Source organism: Sebastes umbrosus, chromosome 21 (assembly GCF_015220745.1).
Source record: "Sebastes umbrosus isolate fSebUmb1 chromosome 21, fSebUmb1.pri, whole genome shotgun sequence".
NCBI lineage: Eukaryota > Metazoa > Chordata > Actinopteri > Perciformes > Sebastidae > Sebastes > Sebastes umbrosus.
Genome location: NC_051289.1, coordinates 11,453,724 through 11,474,739, shown reverse-complemented (window position 1 = coordinate 11,474,739; position 21,016 = coordinate 11,453,724). Strand labels below are relative to the sequence as shown.

Here is a 21,016-nt window from a genome sequence, read left to right as displayed (position 1 = left end):
TAAACAAAAAGGTTAAAACTTTTACAGTAACATAAAGGCAACCCTTCTGCCAGTTTCTTTACTGTTTTACTGAGAAATTCTTAACAGTGTGTTTAAAAGTGTGTCAAAAAGAAAAGGCTATTTTGGAACCATTTACTTTTATTAACCCCTCACTGCTCGATTGCTTCACCACTGGGGAGAAACTGCTGTTGGGTGTGTCAATGGACGTCACGGAAGTCCTCTATCCGGTGGCTGCTGCACTGTGGGAACTGTATAAATCCACGCCACTATCCAAAACGATGGGAAAAAGTTGCACTGGAGTTCAAGCGTTGGTGTCCTGTAGCGTGATCTCCTGCAGCTCTCCTCAGGAAACCAACCATCTCCATTCACTGACCATCAGCCAAGTGCTGCTGCGCACTGTTGAGTCCACTCTGGAGAGGAGGAAACAACACCAGCAGGAATAAAAACTTGTTTCATATTTAATATTTGAAACCAACTCGCTGCATCGGAGTCGTTCCAGAGATGATGAATTTTATCCTCGTGTGCCTGCTATGTGGATTGTATGGTGTTCTTGCAAAAGGTGAGTAACAAAGTTTACTTTTTGCTGATGCAATATAGCGCACAGAGAGCACCTGCTGTGACAACTTATTTAGCTATTTAACGTTATTATTTCGTTCTTATTTGTTAGTTTAATTTTAAAGGTTGAAAAGGAAAGTGTACAACATGCATGAAAGTACAACATGCATAAATCATCCTAAATTCATACACTTTTCACACACTTTAACATAAACTTTACCCATTTTACGCACGACTGTATTTTACGCACGACTTCTATTATGGATATTATTCCCTATAATAAACCAGAGGGTCCTTTTAAAGGTTGAAAATGAAAGAGTACAACATGCATAAAAGTACACACTCCAATATTAGTACAATACATACATTATCGTGATAATAATTGAATATTGAGAATGCCAGGAGAGTCTTACAGTACAACATGTATAAATCATCCTAAATTCATACACATTTCACATACTTTAACATAAACCCATTTTACGCACGACTTTTATTATGGATATTATTTCCCATAATAAACCAGAGGGTCCTTTAAGGGTTGAAAAGGAAAGTGTACAACATGCATAAATCATCCTACATTAATACACATTTCACATACTTTAATATAAACCCATTTTACGCACGACTTCTATTATGGGTATTATTCCCCATAATAAACCAGAGGGTCCTTTGGGGTCATGAGGCATCTTTGACGCTCTCTAAACAACAGTTATTTCCATGACCAAGGCAGAACATTTTACTTTGTAAGAAGACAAAAGATGCACAGATGTGCCTCTTTATCGTGGTGCAGTGGCTCATTTATTGGTCCATTATGTGTCTGAGGCTGTTCAGGTTGTAAACCTCTTGTTATAGCAGTGAATGCAGTGAGGGAGATAAGCTCCATCCTGCCTGTTTGGAGCCTGTTTGGATAACTTGGACCTCTGTGGACCTCTGTGATCCGGCTCCTTGTGCACTTGGCCCAGGTTGAATGGACACACGCAGGGCGTTGTTTTCCTGAGGCTGATGAGGTTGTCTAATGAAAGTTGTGATTTTTTTTTTTCCTTTATTTGGTTTTACTCAGACATTTACATAAACATACTTAGTTAGATATAAATATGAAGTGAGCCAACTTTTCCACTTTTTACAATGAAATTATAGAACACACAAATAGAACATGGGTTGCTTTTCATGTGAAATCAGATAAAATAAATCATAGTAATAAAACAAATTATATTTAGAAAAAAGAAAAATTAAACAAAAAAAGGGCGTTTTGGGGAAATATACTTTTTCCACTCCTTCCAAATTTCCTCAAACTTAGTTTCTTGAACCCTCATTGAGAAAGTAATTCTTTCCATTACAAATATTTCATAAATTACATCATACCAGTTCTCCAATGATGGGCTAATCTGGTTCAAGCCATTTCTTAGTAATTGCTTTTCTAGCGAAAGTTGTGATTTAAAAAGAATAAGGGGTCATGACCAGCTGAAGGACAATATATATATATCCACCAGGCAGGAACCAGGGTTAATCTGTGCTTATTGCTAAAAACAGCCTGCTCTTATGTGGATCTCTGGTGTTATTGAGTCTCATGTGGCTAAAAGAGAGGGGGAAGTTGGTGATGCTGAAAGTGAATATTGTTGTTTTTTTCCCTGCAAAATGAAATATTGTATTATGAATTAACAGGTTAAGAACTTTATATATATAGCCTAATATGTGTTACATGGTAAAAACAGATGATCTGTGTCGGTTAACACAATCTGTGCCTTTATATTAGTTAACTAGCATTTAAAAAAAAAAAAGTTAAATGCTTTCTGTCTATTTTTTTTAAACTAAACTAATCAATGATCACTAATTGTCTCCTGCTGATTTACCAAATCAGCTTATAGGGCACAACTGCAAGGCCTGAGTGTAATTACATTTTAGGGAACACTAACTTTATATATATATATTTTTTTATATGTTTTTTTCCAGGTAATGCACTAATCAGTTAATTAACAAATAACTTAACTCCAATATTAGTGCAATAAATATATTATCGTGATAATTATTGGATATTGAGAATGCCAGGAGAGTCTTACAGTACAACATGCATAAATCATCCTACATTCATACACATTTCACATACATTAACATAAACCCATCTTCGTTTGTACCCATCCCATTGTCATTTTGTTAAGATATTGTAATCAACCTTATTAGGTTTAATAAAGGTGATCATGAAATCTGATAGAAGATCTTGGATTCTTTAGAAAAAAAAGAAATGTCAATAGAAAGTCCACGCCTTAATATGACCTAATACATAAATATAGCCGATTTGATTATTATTACAGTAACTTTTTGGCTCACTTGTTGCCTTGATCCCTTCAAACTGCAGAACATTATCTGGAAATAATTTCCTTCCTCTTAAAGCTCTTGAGATTAAATAGTTATTTCAGTATGAAAAGTTCTTGAGGTGCACATTCATTCAGTGTTAAATCACTTTTGTATGAATAGTAGTAATTGTTTCTCCACCTAAAAAAAGTCTTTATATCCTCAAGTGTTTCCTCCAAAATTCCTGATAAGTCAGTTGACGTTATATTTCCCAGTAGTGGGCGTTTTACTTTTTTGGAAATGTGACATGTAGAAACAAAACCCAGAGTTTTCTATTTCATTAATAGTTAAAGTAGCAGGAAAAAATTTACTGGATTCTTTTGAAATGGTGTTTTTTTAGACACTTCACAGCTTGTTGGCTCTAACTTCCTCTCTGTCTTCCCTCACCCTGCCATGTGTGTGTTGCCTACTCACTCACTGTGAAATCCAAGGAAATAGTAAAGGAAGTGCTAGCAGTGTGAGTAATGCTGGTTCTGCTCAATGGGGCATCCACTGGGAACAATGATGCTGACAATGAATGGTAATAATGGACTTTAGTGATAAACTAACTCGCTGCTGTACAAGTGATTTAGCTACAGTGAGAGAGTTGTGTTTTGAGCTGTGTGTTGCACACTCTGTGAGGAGCAGTCACAGTGAAGGACGGACTTCCCTGAATGATGTTTCCGCTGTTGTTGAGAGGAAGGAAGGGCGGACAGACAGTCGTCTTTATCTCTCATTAATAAACCTCGGCGATGGAGTGGAGAAATGCCTTTATTTGATAAACAAGAGGGACACTGCTTACGCATTTCCACACAAGTTGTCAAGTGGCCTGAGCGAGGAGATGTGCGGAGGGTCACAGATACCGTGGCCTGGATGGAGTACGTGCTGTGGAGGCCGGGACTCACCAAGACCGGTTCTGCAATCAGTCAAGAGTCCGGTTTAGTCCGGTTTGTAATGGACAGAGCATACAGGAACTGTCCAAAAATAGTTATTGGTTGTAAAGTGGTTTGCCTTCCAGGATTTCCTCAGAAAGTGTGTAGATCTGGGTCAGACTTGGACTTTCCCAATCATATGATTAGAATTTAATCTATTTTGCCAAATTAGTTTATTAATAAATGAGACATTCAGCTTAAATGGAGTCCCAGGAGCCCCTATTCCAGAAAGTAAACATCCTGCCCAGATGTCCCTAAAGAATATAATGAAGTCTCACAAGCTGACCTTGACCTCTGACCTCTCTGGAGAGGTTCATATGTCTGTAAATAAACCCTTATCACCATATAATTACTATTAGGCTACACGTGATACAATTTTGTGATGCCTTTGTGATGCATTTTATCAGTGATGGGATGCTGCTTCCATTTCATGTCTTCTGATTCTCATCCTCTCTCCTGCCTCCGCAGATCAAAAGGGGAAGTACAACGTCCCGATTCTGGATGTGAAAACCAAGCAGCTGATCCTTGACACCAACCAGACAGTACTGCTCAGCTGCAGGTGAGTTTCAGGTAGATGGATCCAGGCCAGAAAAACCTTAATTTGGGCAACGGTGATGCATGGCAGTCACCGGGATTAATACCTGTGAATCAAAGCAAACACACCACCAAACTATGGCTCCACAAGTAATCTGAATTTAATTGAAATCGCAACATGGTCGACTGCAATTATCAAATTGCAGGAGGAGCAATATTTGTTAAATGTTGTGTGTCAAAATATCATTTTAAATGAAATATTGTCATTCTGCAGAGATGTCCTGGCCGACACATCATATACAGACTTAAGAAAATCATCTTTGTTTGGTACAGATCCCTGCAAATATCACACCATAATCAGTTTAATATGTTTTATATATATTCTCATTTCTCACACTCAACACAAAAACCATCACAGAATGAAAAGAAGAAACTAAAACATGAGGGATTTGAGTTTTAATAAAACCTCTTTATAGCATCTTCATTAGCTGAGTGTGACTTCACATGGAAAGATTGCTAAGTGTCTTCTAAGCAAACTTTCCTCCCCTTGTACCTGCTGACATTAGGGGTCGCTGGGAGCTGACGTGGGCGTTCCCATCAGGTGTGGCCAGAGATGAGGTGCAGGTGGAGGAGTCTCGCTGTGGGAGGACGAGCCAGCAGTACTGCAGCCGTGTGACGGTGAGCAGCAGCCGGGCCCAGCACACCGGCCTGTTCCGCTGCAGATACCGACATCGAACCCAAAAACAGACCTCCATCTATGTATATGTCACAGGTAAGACACAGAGTACAACTGACACTTCTTTTCTAGCATGCTCTCATTGAGACTTCTTCACCTCCTCATGCTTATTGTTTATATCCCAGGTTTAAACAGGATGCGGTGGGTGCTAAATACAGACCAATGCCAGAGAGCCAATTATATCTAAACACTATTTGTCCCAACAACACATCCTTCTAGATGACTCTGGCACAGTTTCACCCCCCTCCTCCCTTTGCCTCTCTTCTCTCAGCGCGGGCCTTACCTCCATGTCGTCTATATATAAATCCTTTTTTACTTTCGTTTACGTGCTACCTCGAGGCCAGGAATAGCCCAGCTGCTGAAAGGCTCAGGCCCGGGCAGAGTTTCCCAGGGCATCAGCCTTATCTGCTCGGCTCAGCCTCGCTCAAAGCATCCTGTGCTTGGGGGAGGAGGGGAAGGACTTGAAGGGGGTGTGCTGGGAGGGGATGTCGCTGTGTCTCTACGAGGTGTGTTTGGAAGTGTGTGTGTGTGTGTGAGGAGCTGAGAAGGATAAGATGAAGGCCAGGAGCTCGGTGGTATCAAGGGGCAGAGGAGGCACGATGTCTACCCAGCCGGCTCCTCCCTGTCCTGGAGGTATGACGCTGTTTGGGCCGGGCCGCGCCGGGCATGGAGCTGGGCCCGAGGCCAGGGTCACAGGGCACGCTACTGTTTGGCCAACAGGACCCTCGGGGGCCATCAATCGCTCAGGTCACCATGTCCATTAAGCGTCAGACTTGGCCTGCGGCTCTGCTCAGACATTGCCTCCCTCCCCGAGTCCTCTATTAGGAATCAAAGCAAGAGAAGGAAGCCCTCCGTCCGCTAGTCCTTTGGGTACTTTTGTTCGAATGTTCAGAGATTTGCTTTCCTTGAATAACACCCTACGGTAACAAACAATACAGTGAGCAACACCCACACTTTTCAATGGCACAGAGCCGTTACAGTAGTCGAGCTGGGAGGAGAAAGCTCAGAGAGGCCGTTTGATTGCTTCTAAACAATCTGTGTGTGTTTATTGTTGACTACAGGCAGCCATTCGCTGAATGGGTATTCAATGAATGGGTGTGGAGGACGGAGCATGTTTAGGAGTGTGTGTCTGTTTGTTTTTGTTTGTTGCTGAGATTGATATTTGGAAGTGTGTTTGTTTGTTTGTGTGTTGTTTTCTTTCCTTTCTGTGAAATTAAAGGGTCAGTTCATAGAAAATGGTGGAAAAACATATTTTCTCACTCCCCCAAGGAAGTAATTTACACTGGGGATCTTTTCAAAATCTTATTTTTGTCTGCCTCACTTTTATGGTTTCAGGTTGATTTTCTTAGCGAGTGGTGTGGCGAGTGCTTTCTTTGCCCTGGCTTTCTCCTCTCAGGCTATGTAAAGGCTGGTCTATCGTATTGGTGAAGGTTATTGGACCTGTGTGTAGCCTGAAAGGAATTTTAAAAACAAAGATAAGGTGTGCTCTTCATAGTGAAGATGCAAAAAAGACACACACTCTTCTGAAACCAACAGTGTTATCTAACCATGCTTGTGTTGATCTTAGGAGTCCAGATATTTGTCTCTGAGATTTCTGCCTCCACCCCAGCACAATGGGGGTGAATGGAAGTTATTTGCTCACAGCATTAATAAGGAAATACAGCAGCAGCATCTCTTTCTTGAAACTGTGTCCTTGAGAAAAGTTTCAATGGAACTATTTTCTACCGAAGAAATATTTCCTGTGAAAACTGTTGGCTGTGACGTCTGTGGATTATCCGGGGTAATTATCCAGAACATGGTTTCTGGAAAGAGATGTTTTTTTAAAAATGTCAGTTTTCAATGCTGTGAACATCTTAAACCTAATTTCATTCACCTCCTAGTATGGATTCAGAAATATCAGAGATGAATAGAGCAAAAAAGAAAAATCACTGGTTTTAGCATCTTAGGATTTTCTGATTTTCTTTCTTTTATATCGCCGCAAATTTTATATCTTTGGGTTTTAATTTTGGTTGCACAAAACAAGACATTGCTCTGAGAAGCTGTAATGGGCATTTTTAACTGGACCGCAAAGAGCCGGCCCTACAAATGCAAAAGTCTGTCACTGAGTGACTGACTGAGTGATGAAGTTACGCGATTGGTCGGCCAAGTGTTGGAGTTTCTTCACTAGCCGTTGCTCCGTCAAAATTAAAAGGCGGCGAACAGTCCTTTATGCAAATGAGCCCGTCCAGCGTGACGCGTCTGGCTCATGAAACTTGGACCAAGCTGTCAAACTAGAGGATATAATTCTAAAATGAACCGAGATTCAGCAGTGGCATAGTCTATTTCTCGCTTAAAATGTTTTCAGAAGTAGATTTTGGTGGATTGTTTAGACGTAATAACAGAAGGTTTACGAGCAGGCCGTCATGTTGTTTCCTGTTTGAAACGGCGAGCAGAAAACCAGGGACCAATCAGGTGCGATCTACGATAGGATACGTCACCGCTTGAACGGCCAGTTGAGTGGAGCAGCGTGTCTCCTAGTGTCCTCGCTGGACCTGGTGGACATGTACCTCTGGATTTAACATTATAGACATGACAGAGTGATCGTACACGGTCTAGCCATACACTCGGTTTTGACCGAGTCTTGTCTTGTCATTTCTGTGAACTGACCGTTTAGACATGGTTGTATACTCTCCTTTATGTGATATTGTAAGAAAGAAAGAGTCTTCATTGATACAATGCTTTGACATGCTTATTATCAGTACCATATGTGTCCCTGACCGCAGTGTTTGGGTTTCAGACAGCCAGCAGCCATTTGTGGACCATCCGGGTATGAGCCCAGATGTGTTGTACATGAAGGAGAAGCAGCCGCTGGTCATCCCCTGCCGGGTCACCCACCCTAACATCACCACCACACTGGTCAAGGTCAGTGCAAGGAATATTAATGACGAGTTGGATGTCTTTTTAAATCATGTCTGGGTGCAGAGATCTGCTCTGCATCATGATCTCTACATGTAGTGAGTGTATCTACACACTCATGTCCTCCTCTGCTCAATCACACACCACTCACATTCTCTGCACATCATCACTTATCCCAGTTTTTTCCATCAGGGCTCACATATGCACACAATGCACCGTCCCGTTGTTTCCCCCTCTCCAGATCATTCGCCACATTGTTCTTATCTTGGCAGCCATTACGCCATGGCGTGTGTGTCCGTTTGTTTGTGTCCGTCTGCGGATATGTGTGAAAGTGTGTGCGGATATGGTTGTGAGTGTTGGTGCTTGAGTGCTGAGTGAGGGGGCAGTGTTACTAAGTGCTGAGAGGAGCATTGAGTGCTTGCTATCTGTATGTTTTTGCATGAGTGCATGTTACTGTATAGATGTTATTTGCCTGTGAATGAAACAAAAATATGTCTGTCTGCTTAAATCTGCAAGAAAACCTTCCAGTCAAAGATGCCCCTTTCTTCACTGACCTTTTCCGATCAAGCGGCGCCCACGGCGTCCTGTTGGCACCGTTTCCACACTCTGGAAACAGGACATGGGGTCTGGAGTGCCCCTTTGGCCCCTGGCCAGCACTTCCCACATCTCACCCTCCACCTCTTGTAGTGGGAATCCTGGCTGCCAACTTCCCCCAACTGATGCTTTAAACAGCTGGTTTGGCTGGAGGAGGAAGCAGAGGGTAGCTACTGTTGACCCCGACAGATCAAAGTACAATAAATGCTCTTTAATCATGAATGCTGATCATTAATATAACGGCTTGTGCTTGTGCGTCACTGTAGGAAGCTTATAACATCAATAGAGTAGTTGTAAAACATACAGAAGACTCTGAACTACATTGTTTTTGTATGTAAAGAAACAAGAAAAAATAAGTGTAATAAATAGGGCTGTCAATCGGTTCAAAAATGTATTCACGATTAATCACATGATTGTCCATACCTAATCACGATTATTTGCAAATTTATCACACACATTTTCATGCACATTTTTTTATGTGTTAAAAATGTACCTTAAAGGGAGATTTGTCAAGTATTTAAAACTCTTATCAACATGGGAGCGGGAAAACACTCCCATACACTCCCTAACAACACAAAACAATGACAAATATTGTCCAGAAACCCTCACAGGTACTGCATTTAACATAAAAAATATACTGAAATCATAGCATGGCCAACTGCAGCCCAACAGGCAACAACAGCTGTCAGTGTGTCAGTGTGCTGACTTGACTATGACTTGCCCCAAACTGCATGTGATTATCATAACGTGGGCATATCTGTAAAGGGGAGACTCCTGGGTACCCATAGAACCCATTTTCATTCACATATCTTGAGGTAAGAGGTCAAGGGACCCCTTTAAAAATTACCATGCCAGTTTTTCCTCGCCAAAATTTAGTGTAAGTTTGGAGCGTTATTTACCCTCCTTCACGACCAGCTAGTATGACATGGTTGGTACCAATGGATTCCTTGGGTTTTCTGTATGGCCAGTATCGTCACTCTAACTTAAAAACTGAGCCCGCTACAACCTCTGAAAGATTTATTGCGTTAATGTGTTAAAAAAAAGTAGTGGCGTTAAAACAAATTTGCGTTAACTTTGACAGCCCTAATTTATATATTTGCAGTATTAAAAAGTGGGCATTCTTGGGAAAAAATGCTGTATTACAGTTTTGGATTCCTTAGGTTTTTTAGTTTCATATGATACCAGTATCTTCACTCTAGCTCTAAAACTGAGCCCATGACAACGTAAAAATCACAAGTTGCGTTAATGCATTAAAGAAATTAGTGGCAAATTTGTGTTAACGCGTTATTATCGAAATTTCCTGACTTTTAGCCCAAAGTATGGTTCAAAGTTAAAAAATCCTAGGTCCTACGCTTCCCATCTTACAACTGAAAAACATCTTTGTTAGACCCTCTCTGCCTCTTTCAAACTCCTCATCCCCAGTTTGTAGCTAGATGAAAAGTCTGAGGAGCACCAAATTATTATTATAATTCATCCTGAGAGGAACATGAATGTCTGAACTAAATTTCACGTCAATCCATCCAATAGTTGTTGAGACATTTCACTCATAACCTCAAATGTGAGCCTCGTCGTGGTGCTAGAGGAAGAGTCAGGGGATAATCAAAGTCAGTTTAATTCATCCTCTGGGAACATAAATGTCTAAACAAAATTTCATGGCAATCCATCCAATAGTTGTTGCGATATTTCAGTCTGGACCAAAGCAAGAGGAAAGCTACAAAGAAATGGAACTGTCTAGGAAATGTTAGGATTTGGGATCCAGGAAGTGCAAGAGCATCATTAGGACAAACCAGAGCATGCATGACATGTCCAACTCGTCTCCAAAAATATGAATCAGATCCTAGAACGGACATGGCAGGACATCAACACGCGCGCGCACATGTTTAGCGTCGTGCTTCCTTCTCCTCCCAAATTGCCTGGAAGCTCAAAGGTAATTCTCCTAAAAATAGCTCTCCTCCTCTTCCTTCATCTCCCTCCTCTGGCCGAACCACAAGTCCACTCACTGTCACAGCATCTGGAGTGTTTTTTTTCCTGGAGGGATTCTGCTCTTTGCTTGAATCTCTAATATGACCCTTCTCAGTGGGAACAATACCCAGGAGCCTCTGCTCTGTCGATTTCACTGTGAAAGTGACCAGGAGGTCCGGGATGACGGGGTCGACCTGGGGTCCCAGTCAAAATGTCTATATCCTGTAGTAACAGGATGCCAGGACATAGACTGGAGTCACGCTGCTCGTATCCTGACTCTTATGACTCCTTCACTCCTCCTGTTTCTCCACCTTCATGTAGGTTTGGAGGATGGGGGGTAAGAGGGGCAGAGAGGGCACTGAGGGCGGTCAGAGGTGGCGTCAGTGAGTTTGGGAAGAGAGGGAAGCATCTACTTTACCAGACTGAGAGGAGGAGGAGGAGGAGCTCAGTGGCGTCTGAGAGGGTCGCCTCACTCTGGGAGGGGGGATATCAGCCAGTTCACACTGGGGGGGGCAGGAGTGGGGGGAAGTGTGTGTGTGTGTGTGTATGTGTGGTAGTGGTGGGGGGGTCCACCTGTTCCCTTGAGAGTGGGTGGGAGGCTTCCACTGTGTTGTAGAAACTCTAGTAAACATTTCCTTGAGGCTGCCTCCAAGAAAACAACAAGGTTGCGCAGTTACACAAGTGTCCATGTCAAGGTAGCCAACTATTATGAAACCAACACTGTGAGAATACAGGCAGCATCATCTGGGGCTTCTTAAATTTGACACTATAATTAGCATCTTCTAGAGGTTTTTGTAAGGGACCGGCGACTATTTTAGCATTTAGAGAGAAAACAAATGCCCAAACCCAACTGGAGCCATGGAGGAGCAGGATTTGAGCTCTAACCTATTTTGTCTGGGTCCAAGAACAGTGTTGTAAAATAAAAAAAGGTGTGAATAATAAGACTAATAGTGGCAGTATTCTATTTAGTTGCTTCAGTTTTAGGGTCCTGGTATCAGGACTGTAGACTTGAGCTCAGTGTTGTAGTACTAGAGATCGGTCTTGTACTCGAGACCACTTTTTGAAGGTCTCCGTCTCGTCTCGGAATCGACCGCATTTGTACTCGGTCTTGTCTCGGTCTCAAACAAAGAGGACTCAGGATTTTATTTCAAGACCAGCCAAGACCACAACAGCGGGGAAATCACTAAATTGCATGTGATTTACATAATTACTGTGATTGCTCATAGAAAACAAAGGAATATTCCCACACATAAAATTCACCTCTGCAATGCCTTTTGATTATTTTATCAAGACATTTCTCATAGTACACTTATACATACACACATATACAGTATATATGGCAATAAAAGAGGTGAATGGAGAGGAATCTTAATTTGTTTTCTGTTTTATGGGAATGTGGATCTTTCAAATCATTTTGAGGAATGTCAGTGGTTTGCATCTTCCACATTTTATCATAAGTGTGTCATGCAGTCTGGGTCTCGTTACACTCTGGTCTTGGTCATGACTTGGTCTCGGTTTAGGTGGTCTTGACCTCAACGCTGCTTGAGCTTGAGTAATTCTGTGTTCAGACTACGAGCAACAAAGCAACAGTGTTTTCAATGGAAGCCGGTGACATGAAGCTTTACAAACTGACGTCCGACACTTGTTGCTGCGTGACGCGCTACAAATCAAAGTTGAGCTGGCCTCAACTTTTTTTCAACGCTCCAAAGACGCAGGGAAGCATCGACCAATCATATGTCAGCCAGTTCTTAGTGTTATTTAACAACATAACTACATCAACGAGTGTATGAACAACACTTCAACAGCGACTCGCCGACAATGCAGCTGGCCGCGCTTGGCCGTTTTGTTGCTTTGTCACTCAATGTGAACATAGCATTAGACTAGCTAACGTCCCAGTAATGACGTTTTGAGACTTTACTTGGACTTTATTTACTTTCTGACAGCAAATCAAATGCAAATAACAAAGACCAGTGTCCACCTGTGTATTATCGCAGTTTTAACAGGGTGTTGCACATCACATAGGACCATGTTCCTTCTTTATTTGCGATGTTTTATGGTTTAAATATCAATGTGATGGTGTTCTTCTGTAGCCGTGACTCTGTTCTTCACTAATTTCTCCATTTGTACATGAGATTTCATTGAAAATGTGACGTGGCCGCTGTTCTCATGGTTGTGACACATTTAACAGATGTTGTCTTCTCCTCCCTCCTCCCACAGTACCCCAACCACAGCCTGAGTCCAGACCAGAGGAACATTGTGTGGAGTAGCAAGCAAGGCTACACCATCCGAACTCCCACCTTCTATTACATCGGCCTCTTCTTCTGCCAGACAATCACTGACGGCGTCGCACACAAGTCACGTATATACTTTGTACACAGACCAGGTCAGCAGTGCATAAATTCCTTTTAGATACAAATCACACATAAACATGTATGTGTGTCTCATTGGCTTCTATGCAAAACACCCAATCCACTCTTATTCCTATACATACAGTATACTGTATGTACATCTTCTATATTTGTTTCTTTCTTGTCACAGTGAGTAACATCATGGAGGTGTATCTGAACACCAGCGGAGCTGTACAGGCCCTGAAGGGAGAGAGACTGGTCATAAACTGCACCGCCACTGGAGAGTTGAACACCAGAGTCAACATCAGCTGGGACTACCCTGGAAAGGTCAGACCTGCACTAAAGTCTGTGGAGATAAATGACCTTTGGCAGAGACTAAGCAGGAGTGTGTAATTCTGTTAATTTGCAGTTTCTACTCAAGTAGACAGACTAGTGATGATAATTAAAAGTAGATATATAAGTGCTTCTTTAAAAGTTTATTTGAGCAAAAGTAAAAGATCTCTCCTTTAAAAATGGAATCTGAAATAATCCTCAAAAAGTGCACAATTTTAAGAAAGCAGGAATACTCTCGTTGTCTCCATTCACTATCAATCCCTTCACTTAAATTTTCCGATGCTAGCTGACAACATTTTACGTTGCAATGGATGAAATCCTAACTGAAGTACCAATACCAAAAAAACCAAAAAAAACAACAGTAAACATATAGCAAATTCTTAATATACAAATTCTTATAAACAATATAACGTAAATAAATATTACATGTCTGAAAAGAGCAGGAAGAAGTATAAACCTATATGATATTACCCCTTCTACATAATCTCTAATTATCCCAATATTTATCATAAATACAACTCACAAACAACTACCTCAATTCTACTATGATCCTTTACAAATTATGCTTTAACAGAAAATAGAAATACTTAAAAAGGCAAACGAAATTCAGTCAAGAGGTAACATGCTGCACTGTGTGTTAAAGGAAGTACCAGTGCTTGGGTTCACAGCTTTTCAAAATAAAATTTGAAGGACACACAGGTGGGCCTTCAGTGTTAATTGTTGGCTCTTCCTCTCTCTCCACCTCCAGAATAACAACACCGGCTCCACTTATAAGAGGCTCCTGAAGCACCGAACACATATGTTGTTCTACAATATTCTGACCATCCCGAAGCTCCAGCGGTCAGACCGAGGCCTCTACACATGCCGCGTGACCAGCGGGGAAAACACCAAACAGCAGAAAGTCTCTGTTACAGTCTATGGTGAGTGTCTGAATTCCTTTGAAACGCCCTGACATCTAGATGATTCAACCGCTGACACATGGACAGATTACTCATAGATATTATTAGAACTACAGCGAGTTTCATTCTGAGAATATCAACTGATCTGTGGTGCATAAATGTTACAAAACTTTCCATTTGTTTTCTTAATCTTACCCAAATATGTGCATGTGCGTCTTCAATTTTAGACCGTCCGTTTATTCGCCTGAAGCCCAGACATGGATCTGTGATGAAGGTACAGGCAGGACAGAAATCTTACCGAATCTCTCCCAAACTACGAGCGTTCCCTGCTCCTGAAGTCATCTGGTAAGAGATCACCTTGATCCATGAAGTCGCACCTAACTGCCTTGTTTTTTTTTGTCTTTAGGGTCTTTTTTTTTACTCCCTTTCTTAATGTCTAAATAAAGTATAACTATTTTAATCTCTGGCTCACTTTCTCAACACCATTTCCGTTGAAAGGCCTTGCAATGTTTGTTTTAGCAACCAAATGTTGCTCAAGTGATTCTGTAATTTTAGACTTCCCATTGATAAACTTTGGTTTATACTGACTGACAGTGACACAATCCCTGAAACTTTGCTCTTGTGTTTCCTCCAGGTTGAAGGATGGCATGGTGGCAGCAGAGCAATGCTCCAGATACCACATGGATGGGAGCTCCCTGGTGATCCGGGATGTGGCAGAGGAGGATGCTGGGAAGTACTCTGTCCTGGTACGAAACCAGGAACACGGACTCTACCAGAATCTCACGCTCACACTTGTGGTCAATGGTGAGAGATTAAATTCTTCCCCCACCCCCCAACCCCCTTTAGCTCTGTCTTAGATTTCCCTTAAACGTTTGTGTTTGTGTGTGCTTCTTGTCTGACAGTGAGTCCTCAGATAGGGGAGAAAGCGGTGTCGTTGCAGGACCCGGGCTCGGCGCCACGGGGGAGCAGACAAGCGCTTCACTGCACATCCCACGGAGTCCCTCCTCCGCACATCCAGTGGCTCTGGCATCCCTGCCCGTCCAAAGGCCTGTAAGTAGCCCAGAAGACTAAACGCAGCGCATTGTGCACATTAAAAACTCCAGAATAAGCAGTAAACCATCTGAAATTTTAAGTTTAATTTAAGTTTAAGAAATTGCACCAGCTGGAGTAAGTTAGTTTCACTATTGAATAGTATAAAAACTTCCTTTACTAAAAAGCACTATTTAACTTTTTTAATTTGAATTAACTCAATACATTCAGCCCGTTCTCATTCCCAGGGCATCAAATACCGACGCATTGTTACGGCCGCCGCCACAAGGCACCCTTTTCCATTAACTACAATGTAAACCCATCCGCAGCAACTGTAAACACTCAGGCACAGGGCTGTAGTGATGTAGTTAAAGAGTGTAAGAGACTCACCGGGCGGGAGGGAGGGGAGGTGGATGGGTTCAACAAACACAAAGCTTTCATCCAGGAGACCGCTGTTCATGTCCCGTGCGTTAAGTTTCACTTTCACGTTACAATCAGCTGTTTGTTCGTGTCACAACATTCACTGTACAAACGTAGTAGTTTTTAAGCCCAATTATGTTGTTTTTCCTAAACCTAACTAATTGGTTTTTGTGCCTAATCCTAAACAAGTGTTTTTGTTTAATTCACAACTTTAAGCATGTATTTACTGCAACCAAAATGTGCCGCCGAGGGCTCTAACAAAGCGCCAGTATGTGACGAGTTGGAATGAGAACGCGTTGACACGTTGTCCATGACACATTGCTGCTGTTTTTAGTTGCCATCAGTTGAAACTTTGTATATTTTGTACAGATTTTGGCAGCAAAGGCTAAAAATAATATCAATGCTGTAATGTTGCACAACCACATGCAGCGCAAAAAATGATGTCTTGTTTGTTTTATGTTATTTTGCAGTGTGTGTGTGTGTATGATTGTGAAAAACGAGACATGTTTTGTCTATTTCAGCATGTGTTCAGACAGCATTTCCGTCTTGTAACCAGAACAGATGCCTTTGGGGGCCTTTCATGTGCGGGAAATGTGTGAAAATGTGTGTGTGTGTGTGTGCGCCCACATATGTGTGTGTGTGTGTCTCATCATGTCTGTGTTTATATGTTTGCTTGTGCAACTCTTTCTCCATATGTTTGTTCTCTTACTGTCCATGTTTCCTTTTTCATATGTTTGTTTAAGTGTATACAAATGCATAGCATGTGTGTGTCAGAGTGTGTGTGTGTGTGTGTGTGTGTGTGTGTGTGTGTGTGTGTGCCTGGTACATTCACAGACACAGTACACAGTGTATCTCAGACTTGAAAGGACAGCGAAAAAAAAACACACTTCAATAGAAGCCAGTTCCGTGCTCTCAGTCACGATTTGTTGGTTTCCAAATCAAACGCTATGATTTAATGAATTTCCTGTCCAGGACGCAGGGTAAGAGGCCTGTTTATTATTGTGATTGCACACCGCATCCTGTGATGCCTTTTCTTATATCTGACACACACACACTATATATAAAGTTCTCATGAGAAATGGCCCAACCCAGTGATGCTAAGGGACAGTCAACACACACGAGCGCTCAAGCAGGCACTTGGCAGAAACATTGATTGAGTCGTTCTTGGAGGTCAGACACTTATTGTGTTGCTTATGAACAAGTCAGAAAGGTTAAGTATTACCTGAGAGCACCGCAGCAGCAGCCGCCCATGCTCTATTCCCACTGACATCATCAGTGTACTTGACCCCTTAACACCGGCACTCTCGCATGGCGCCACGCCGAGGTGCCTCCAGTGTGGTTTCATCCGTCCGTCTCTGCCAAACGCCAAATGTAATCTACACAATGTACATGACCATCTTTTAGACCAGCCAGTGATGCTAAAGTATCTGATTGTTAGACTGAATCTATGTAGAGTGATATAGACTCTTTATCCTGCAAATATGTACCTAGAAAATCTGTCCGCATATTCAGAAAAGATATTTAGATTTTCAGGTAAATATTGAAATTTTGCTTCTGTTGTACCTCATTATTGTATTATAGTGTAGACGCACAGTATGGATGAGAGCAGATTTGATCTTGTTTCATCATGATGAGAGTCACATGCAATCTGCACATGAAGGACATTTGCCAAAATTATTTTATGATCAATTAGGTGAATCAGTGCTTAATTATAAATTGATTCTGAATTGGTTGTAAGTCAAATTTCTGTCTAGAAATTTCACAAACAATTTCTACAAAACATACATGCAACAAAAAAGCAGTTGCTCACAATAAAACAGTACAGTATAGAGATTTCACTGAAGCTGCAGCTTATTACCATAAAGGAACTAAAGTATAATTGCACAGTGATCTTTCAGCAGATTACATTTGGCCTCTTCACCTTTGGTCCTTTTGTAAAGCTCTGTTCTGGTTCTGCTTCAGTGTCTGCATTGAGTGTGTTTCTTTAGTTAGTTTTTGGCTGGATCCTCACCAGGTCCTTGTTCTTTGCAGCCCGGCTGCACCACGAGCCTGACGCCGCACTGGAGGAGGCCCAGGGACATTGGACCAGGCTGGGCCAGGCTGATGGGGGGCCTCGCGCCTGGGTCCTGGGCCCACTCCTGGGTCTGGCCCTGGGAACCGCAGTGCTCTTATCTGGCCCGGGCAGGAGGCGCACTGGGCTTCCTGTGCGAAAATCAGAGCGCTTTTCCTCTCGTTGTTTGGCTTCCTCTCCGACGCGAGACGCTTCCCAGCAGCGTGATTGTCCCTTCGTCTTCAAACGTGGCACAGTCCGCTTCCTCAAGAGCTTGATCTATTCTTGAGAGCCCCCTCTCCCACACACCTCTTCCCCCAACTCCGCTGCCCCCCACACATACCTCTCCAACCCCTTTCCTCACCAGCTCTGCCCTCCACCCCAAACCATCAAGAACAACTCCCCATCGCCTCCCACCCTGGAGCTCATCCCCACCACCACCACCACTCATCAGTGCTTCTCTACAGCCGCCCCTCAGTGACATTCCCAGTGATCCCATGTGATGATACTGTGCTTGCTTAACTGGTGTGGAAAGTGAGGAAAGTGACTTGGAACACTGCTGAGCAGTGAAGACCAGGAGACACAGGAGGAAAATAAGCCACATCACTAAGGATATAAGGACGCCTGCTTTACTGATTATTTATTTATTTCCTTCATTTTCCAAATTTAAGTCCTCCCCTCGCACCCAGCCATCCTGTAGTGTTATGCTTTTTACATTTCACAGACATTTTGAGCCAGAAGAAGTGCAATTCCATTCATCCACCAGCCACATTTCTGGAGCTGCTTTGCTTGTTTTTTGTGTCCTAGAGTGGTACTATAATGGGTGCATGAACCGTGCCTGTCCCAAGCCCTAATCTGATTCTGACATCCGCAAAAGCTGTGAGTTTCTGTTCCGATTTTTAGCCACTGGAAGAAGGTCAAAATGTGCTCACCTTGGACGGGCAAAACAGGAGAGAGAGGACGAGCTTTGTGTTGTTCACTATGGGATGCCTACAGTTCTCTATATTAAAAGACTGACTGTCAGCAGACGCCTACCATGTAGGAAGTCTCCACAGACCAGAGACTATGCCCTCTGTCGTATTGTGTCATCCTGTGTCGTCCAGTGTCATCCCATGTCAAAATGTCTTGTGTGTCAAATGTCAGTATAACAGCCCCGTTGTCTTTGTATTGAAAGTCAATTCAAATCTAAATGTATGAGTGCCATAAGTGTTTTAGTAAAGTCCATTTCTGTGTGTGTGTGTGTAAAGCAAGTGTAAGAGTGTACGTCAGTGTATGTGTGTATGTTCCATTCTACGGGTGTCTCCCAATGTGATTCATTCCTTGTATACAGATGTTCTATGAGTAATATATGAATCTAATATTTAATAATTTTATACAACTAACTTACATATGACGAATGACAATATTTGCCAACTTTGTATGAATCTGTATTGAAGTGTTATATCAGTTGTTTGTGTTTTTTGCATTAAACTTTGCTTATATTTGTGTATTGGTTTATACGGCACTGTGGTTATTTTTGGGGGTTGAGACAGGAACGGACAGAGACGGCGGTAGAAATGTATATTTTAGGCGGTGAAACGAGACAGGAAGAAAAGGCAGGAGATGACCCCCACTGATACACAACTCATTCATATTTCCAGGCGGCTTCTGCCCACCCTGTTCGCAGGCACACACTGAGTGAATGTGGCTGTGGTGTGACTGTATGCTTTTTCTGTTTCTAACCACATTTATGTCCACACATCCATCTAACTAATCATATTTCTGTGTATAACTTTGAGTGAGAAAGCTTTCCCTGGAAAGCGTGGGAGTGTTTGGTGGTGTAATCTGTGCCTGTGTGGTGGGCGGAGGTGTGTGTGTGTGCATGCGTGCGTGTATTTGAGCATGTGTGTGTCAGGCCCGTGGTGTCATGCACAGGGTGGGTCATTTGTGCAATCGCACACTAGATGCCAAGAGGAAGAGCAATCAGGGAGCGGAGAGGAACCGACCTCAGGGAGGAGCTCAGGAGGACAGACAGAAAAGGATACAGACAGAGACGGAGTAGAGAGGGGCTGTGACACATCCAATAAACACGCTGAGGATCAGTGGACAGAGTGGAAATGACAGTTTACAATGAGGATGATGGTTAATGTCTAAATAATGAAGCTGCATTCTTTTGATTACGAGGTCTGTTTACATTATACTGCCAGATAGATAGATAGGTAGGTTGGTAGGTAGGTAGGTAGATAGCATTTTCAGTCTGCCAAAAAACATGATGCCCTACCATCAAGTATTTTATTTTGATCATGCCTAATAACCATAGTGAATATATAGAAGTTACTACTTTCTTAGGAAAAGTTATATGGGCATACATATTATTTCAGGATGCATTTTTGGTCTGCGATAAAATGTATCCCTTCTCTATAACACACAAATGATGCCCTAATAGGGTGCTGCAGGAATGAGTCATAAAACGCAGGAATGAGTTAGTATTTTAGCACTTCCGGTTCCCTCGTCTTGAAGTCACTGGATTTTATGAATGGGTTTTTTTTGTTAGATGCTTGAAATGAGGTCTAAGTATCATAAACGTTTGTTTGCCACAGAACTTACTCTCTGCAATAATCCCAAATCAAATGGAAAAATACTATTGGATTTTTGTGGAGGGAACCAGGGTGATGCTAACTTCCTGGTTGGCCTACAAAAATACGTCATCCCTGCACCACTCTATATAAAGTATTATTTTGCATCAGATCATGCCTTATAACCTTGGTGATGATGGAGACGTTTCTCCTTTCTTTGCAAAGGTTATAGGGGGATACAAATTCTTTCAGACTGCATTTTCGGTGTGCAAAAAAAACATATCCCCTCTTTTTGAGGGGTCAGATCATTTTCGAGTAATATAAAGAGATATGTGGCATATTTTGATTTCATTCATTTCAGAGTTGAGTTTCATTATAATAGCACATGAAGATGGATTGGGTCTTTAAGATAAGATAAGATAAGATATTCCTTTATTAGTCCAGCAGTGGGGAAATTTGCAGTGTACAACAGCAAAGGGGATAGTGCAAAAAACAAGATGCATCAGCTAACACAGTAAAAAAGAGCTAAAACAAAGTGTAACAAAATATGAACCATTTAAAAGGAAGGAAATATAAAAATAGGAGCAGTATATACAGTATTGACAATAAACAGACTATTACAGTTTTTCTCGATTGTTTACACACATTTTCTGAAAGCATGCCTCATACTCTCAGAATTCTACACACAAATCAAAAAACACACACACAATGGGCAAAACCCCTCAATTCTCCTGCAAAATGAAACTTTACATTCAAAACAATGTTATTTCTTCTCAAAATGGTATTTTGTTTTCAAATGACACACACAAACCATCATATGAATAGACATTTATAAGAACCAGTTGA

The 21,016-nt window shown here is 41.9% G+C and overlaps 1 protein-coding gene across 1 annotated transcript in view; it reads left to right on the top strand.

Annotated features, from left to right (window-relative positions):
• The first annotated feature begins 265 nt into the window (after positions 1-265).
• The window catches only part of flt1 (fms related receptor tyrosine kinase 1), a 42,400-nt gene continuing 21,649 nt past the window's right edge, over positions 266-21,016 (top strand). Inside the window, exons 1-10 of the mRNA XM_037756223.1 lie at positions 266-559; positions 4,284-4,374; positions 4,916-5,121; positions 7,862-7,986; positions 12,754-12,919; positions 13,075-13,211; positions 13,966-14,137; positions 14,344-14,461; positions 14,751-14,920; positions 15,019-15,166. Of these exons, the coding sequence (XP_037612151.1) occupies positions 502-559; positions 4,284-4,374; positions 4,916-5,121; positions 7,862-7,986; positions 12,754-12,919; positions 13,075-13,211; positions 13,966-14,137; positions 14,344-14,461; positions 14,751-14,920; positions 15,019-15,166 (1,391 nt within the window). The 5' untranslated portion in view covers positions 266-501. The remainder of the gene's footprint in view (positions 560-4,283; positions 4,375-4,915; positions 5,122-7,861; positions 7,987-12,753; positions 12,920-13,074; positions 13,212-13,965; positions 14,138-14,343; positions 14,462-14,750; positions 14,921-15,018; positions 15,167-21,016) is intronic.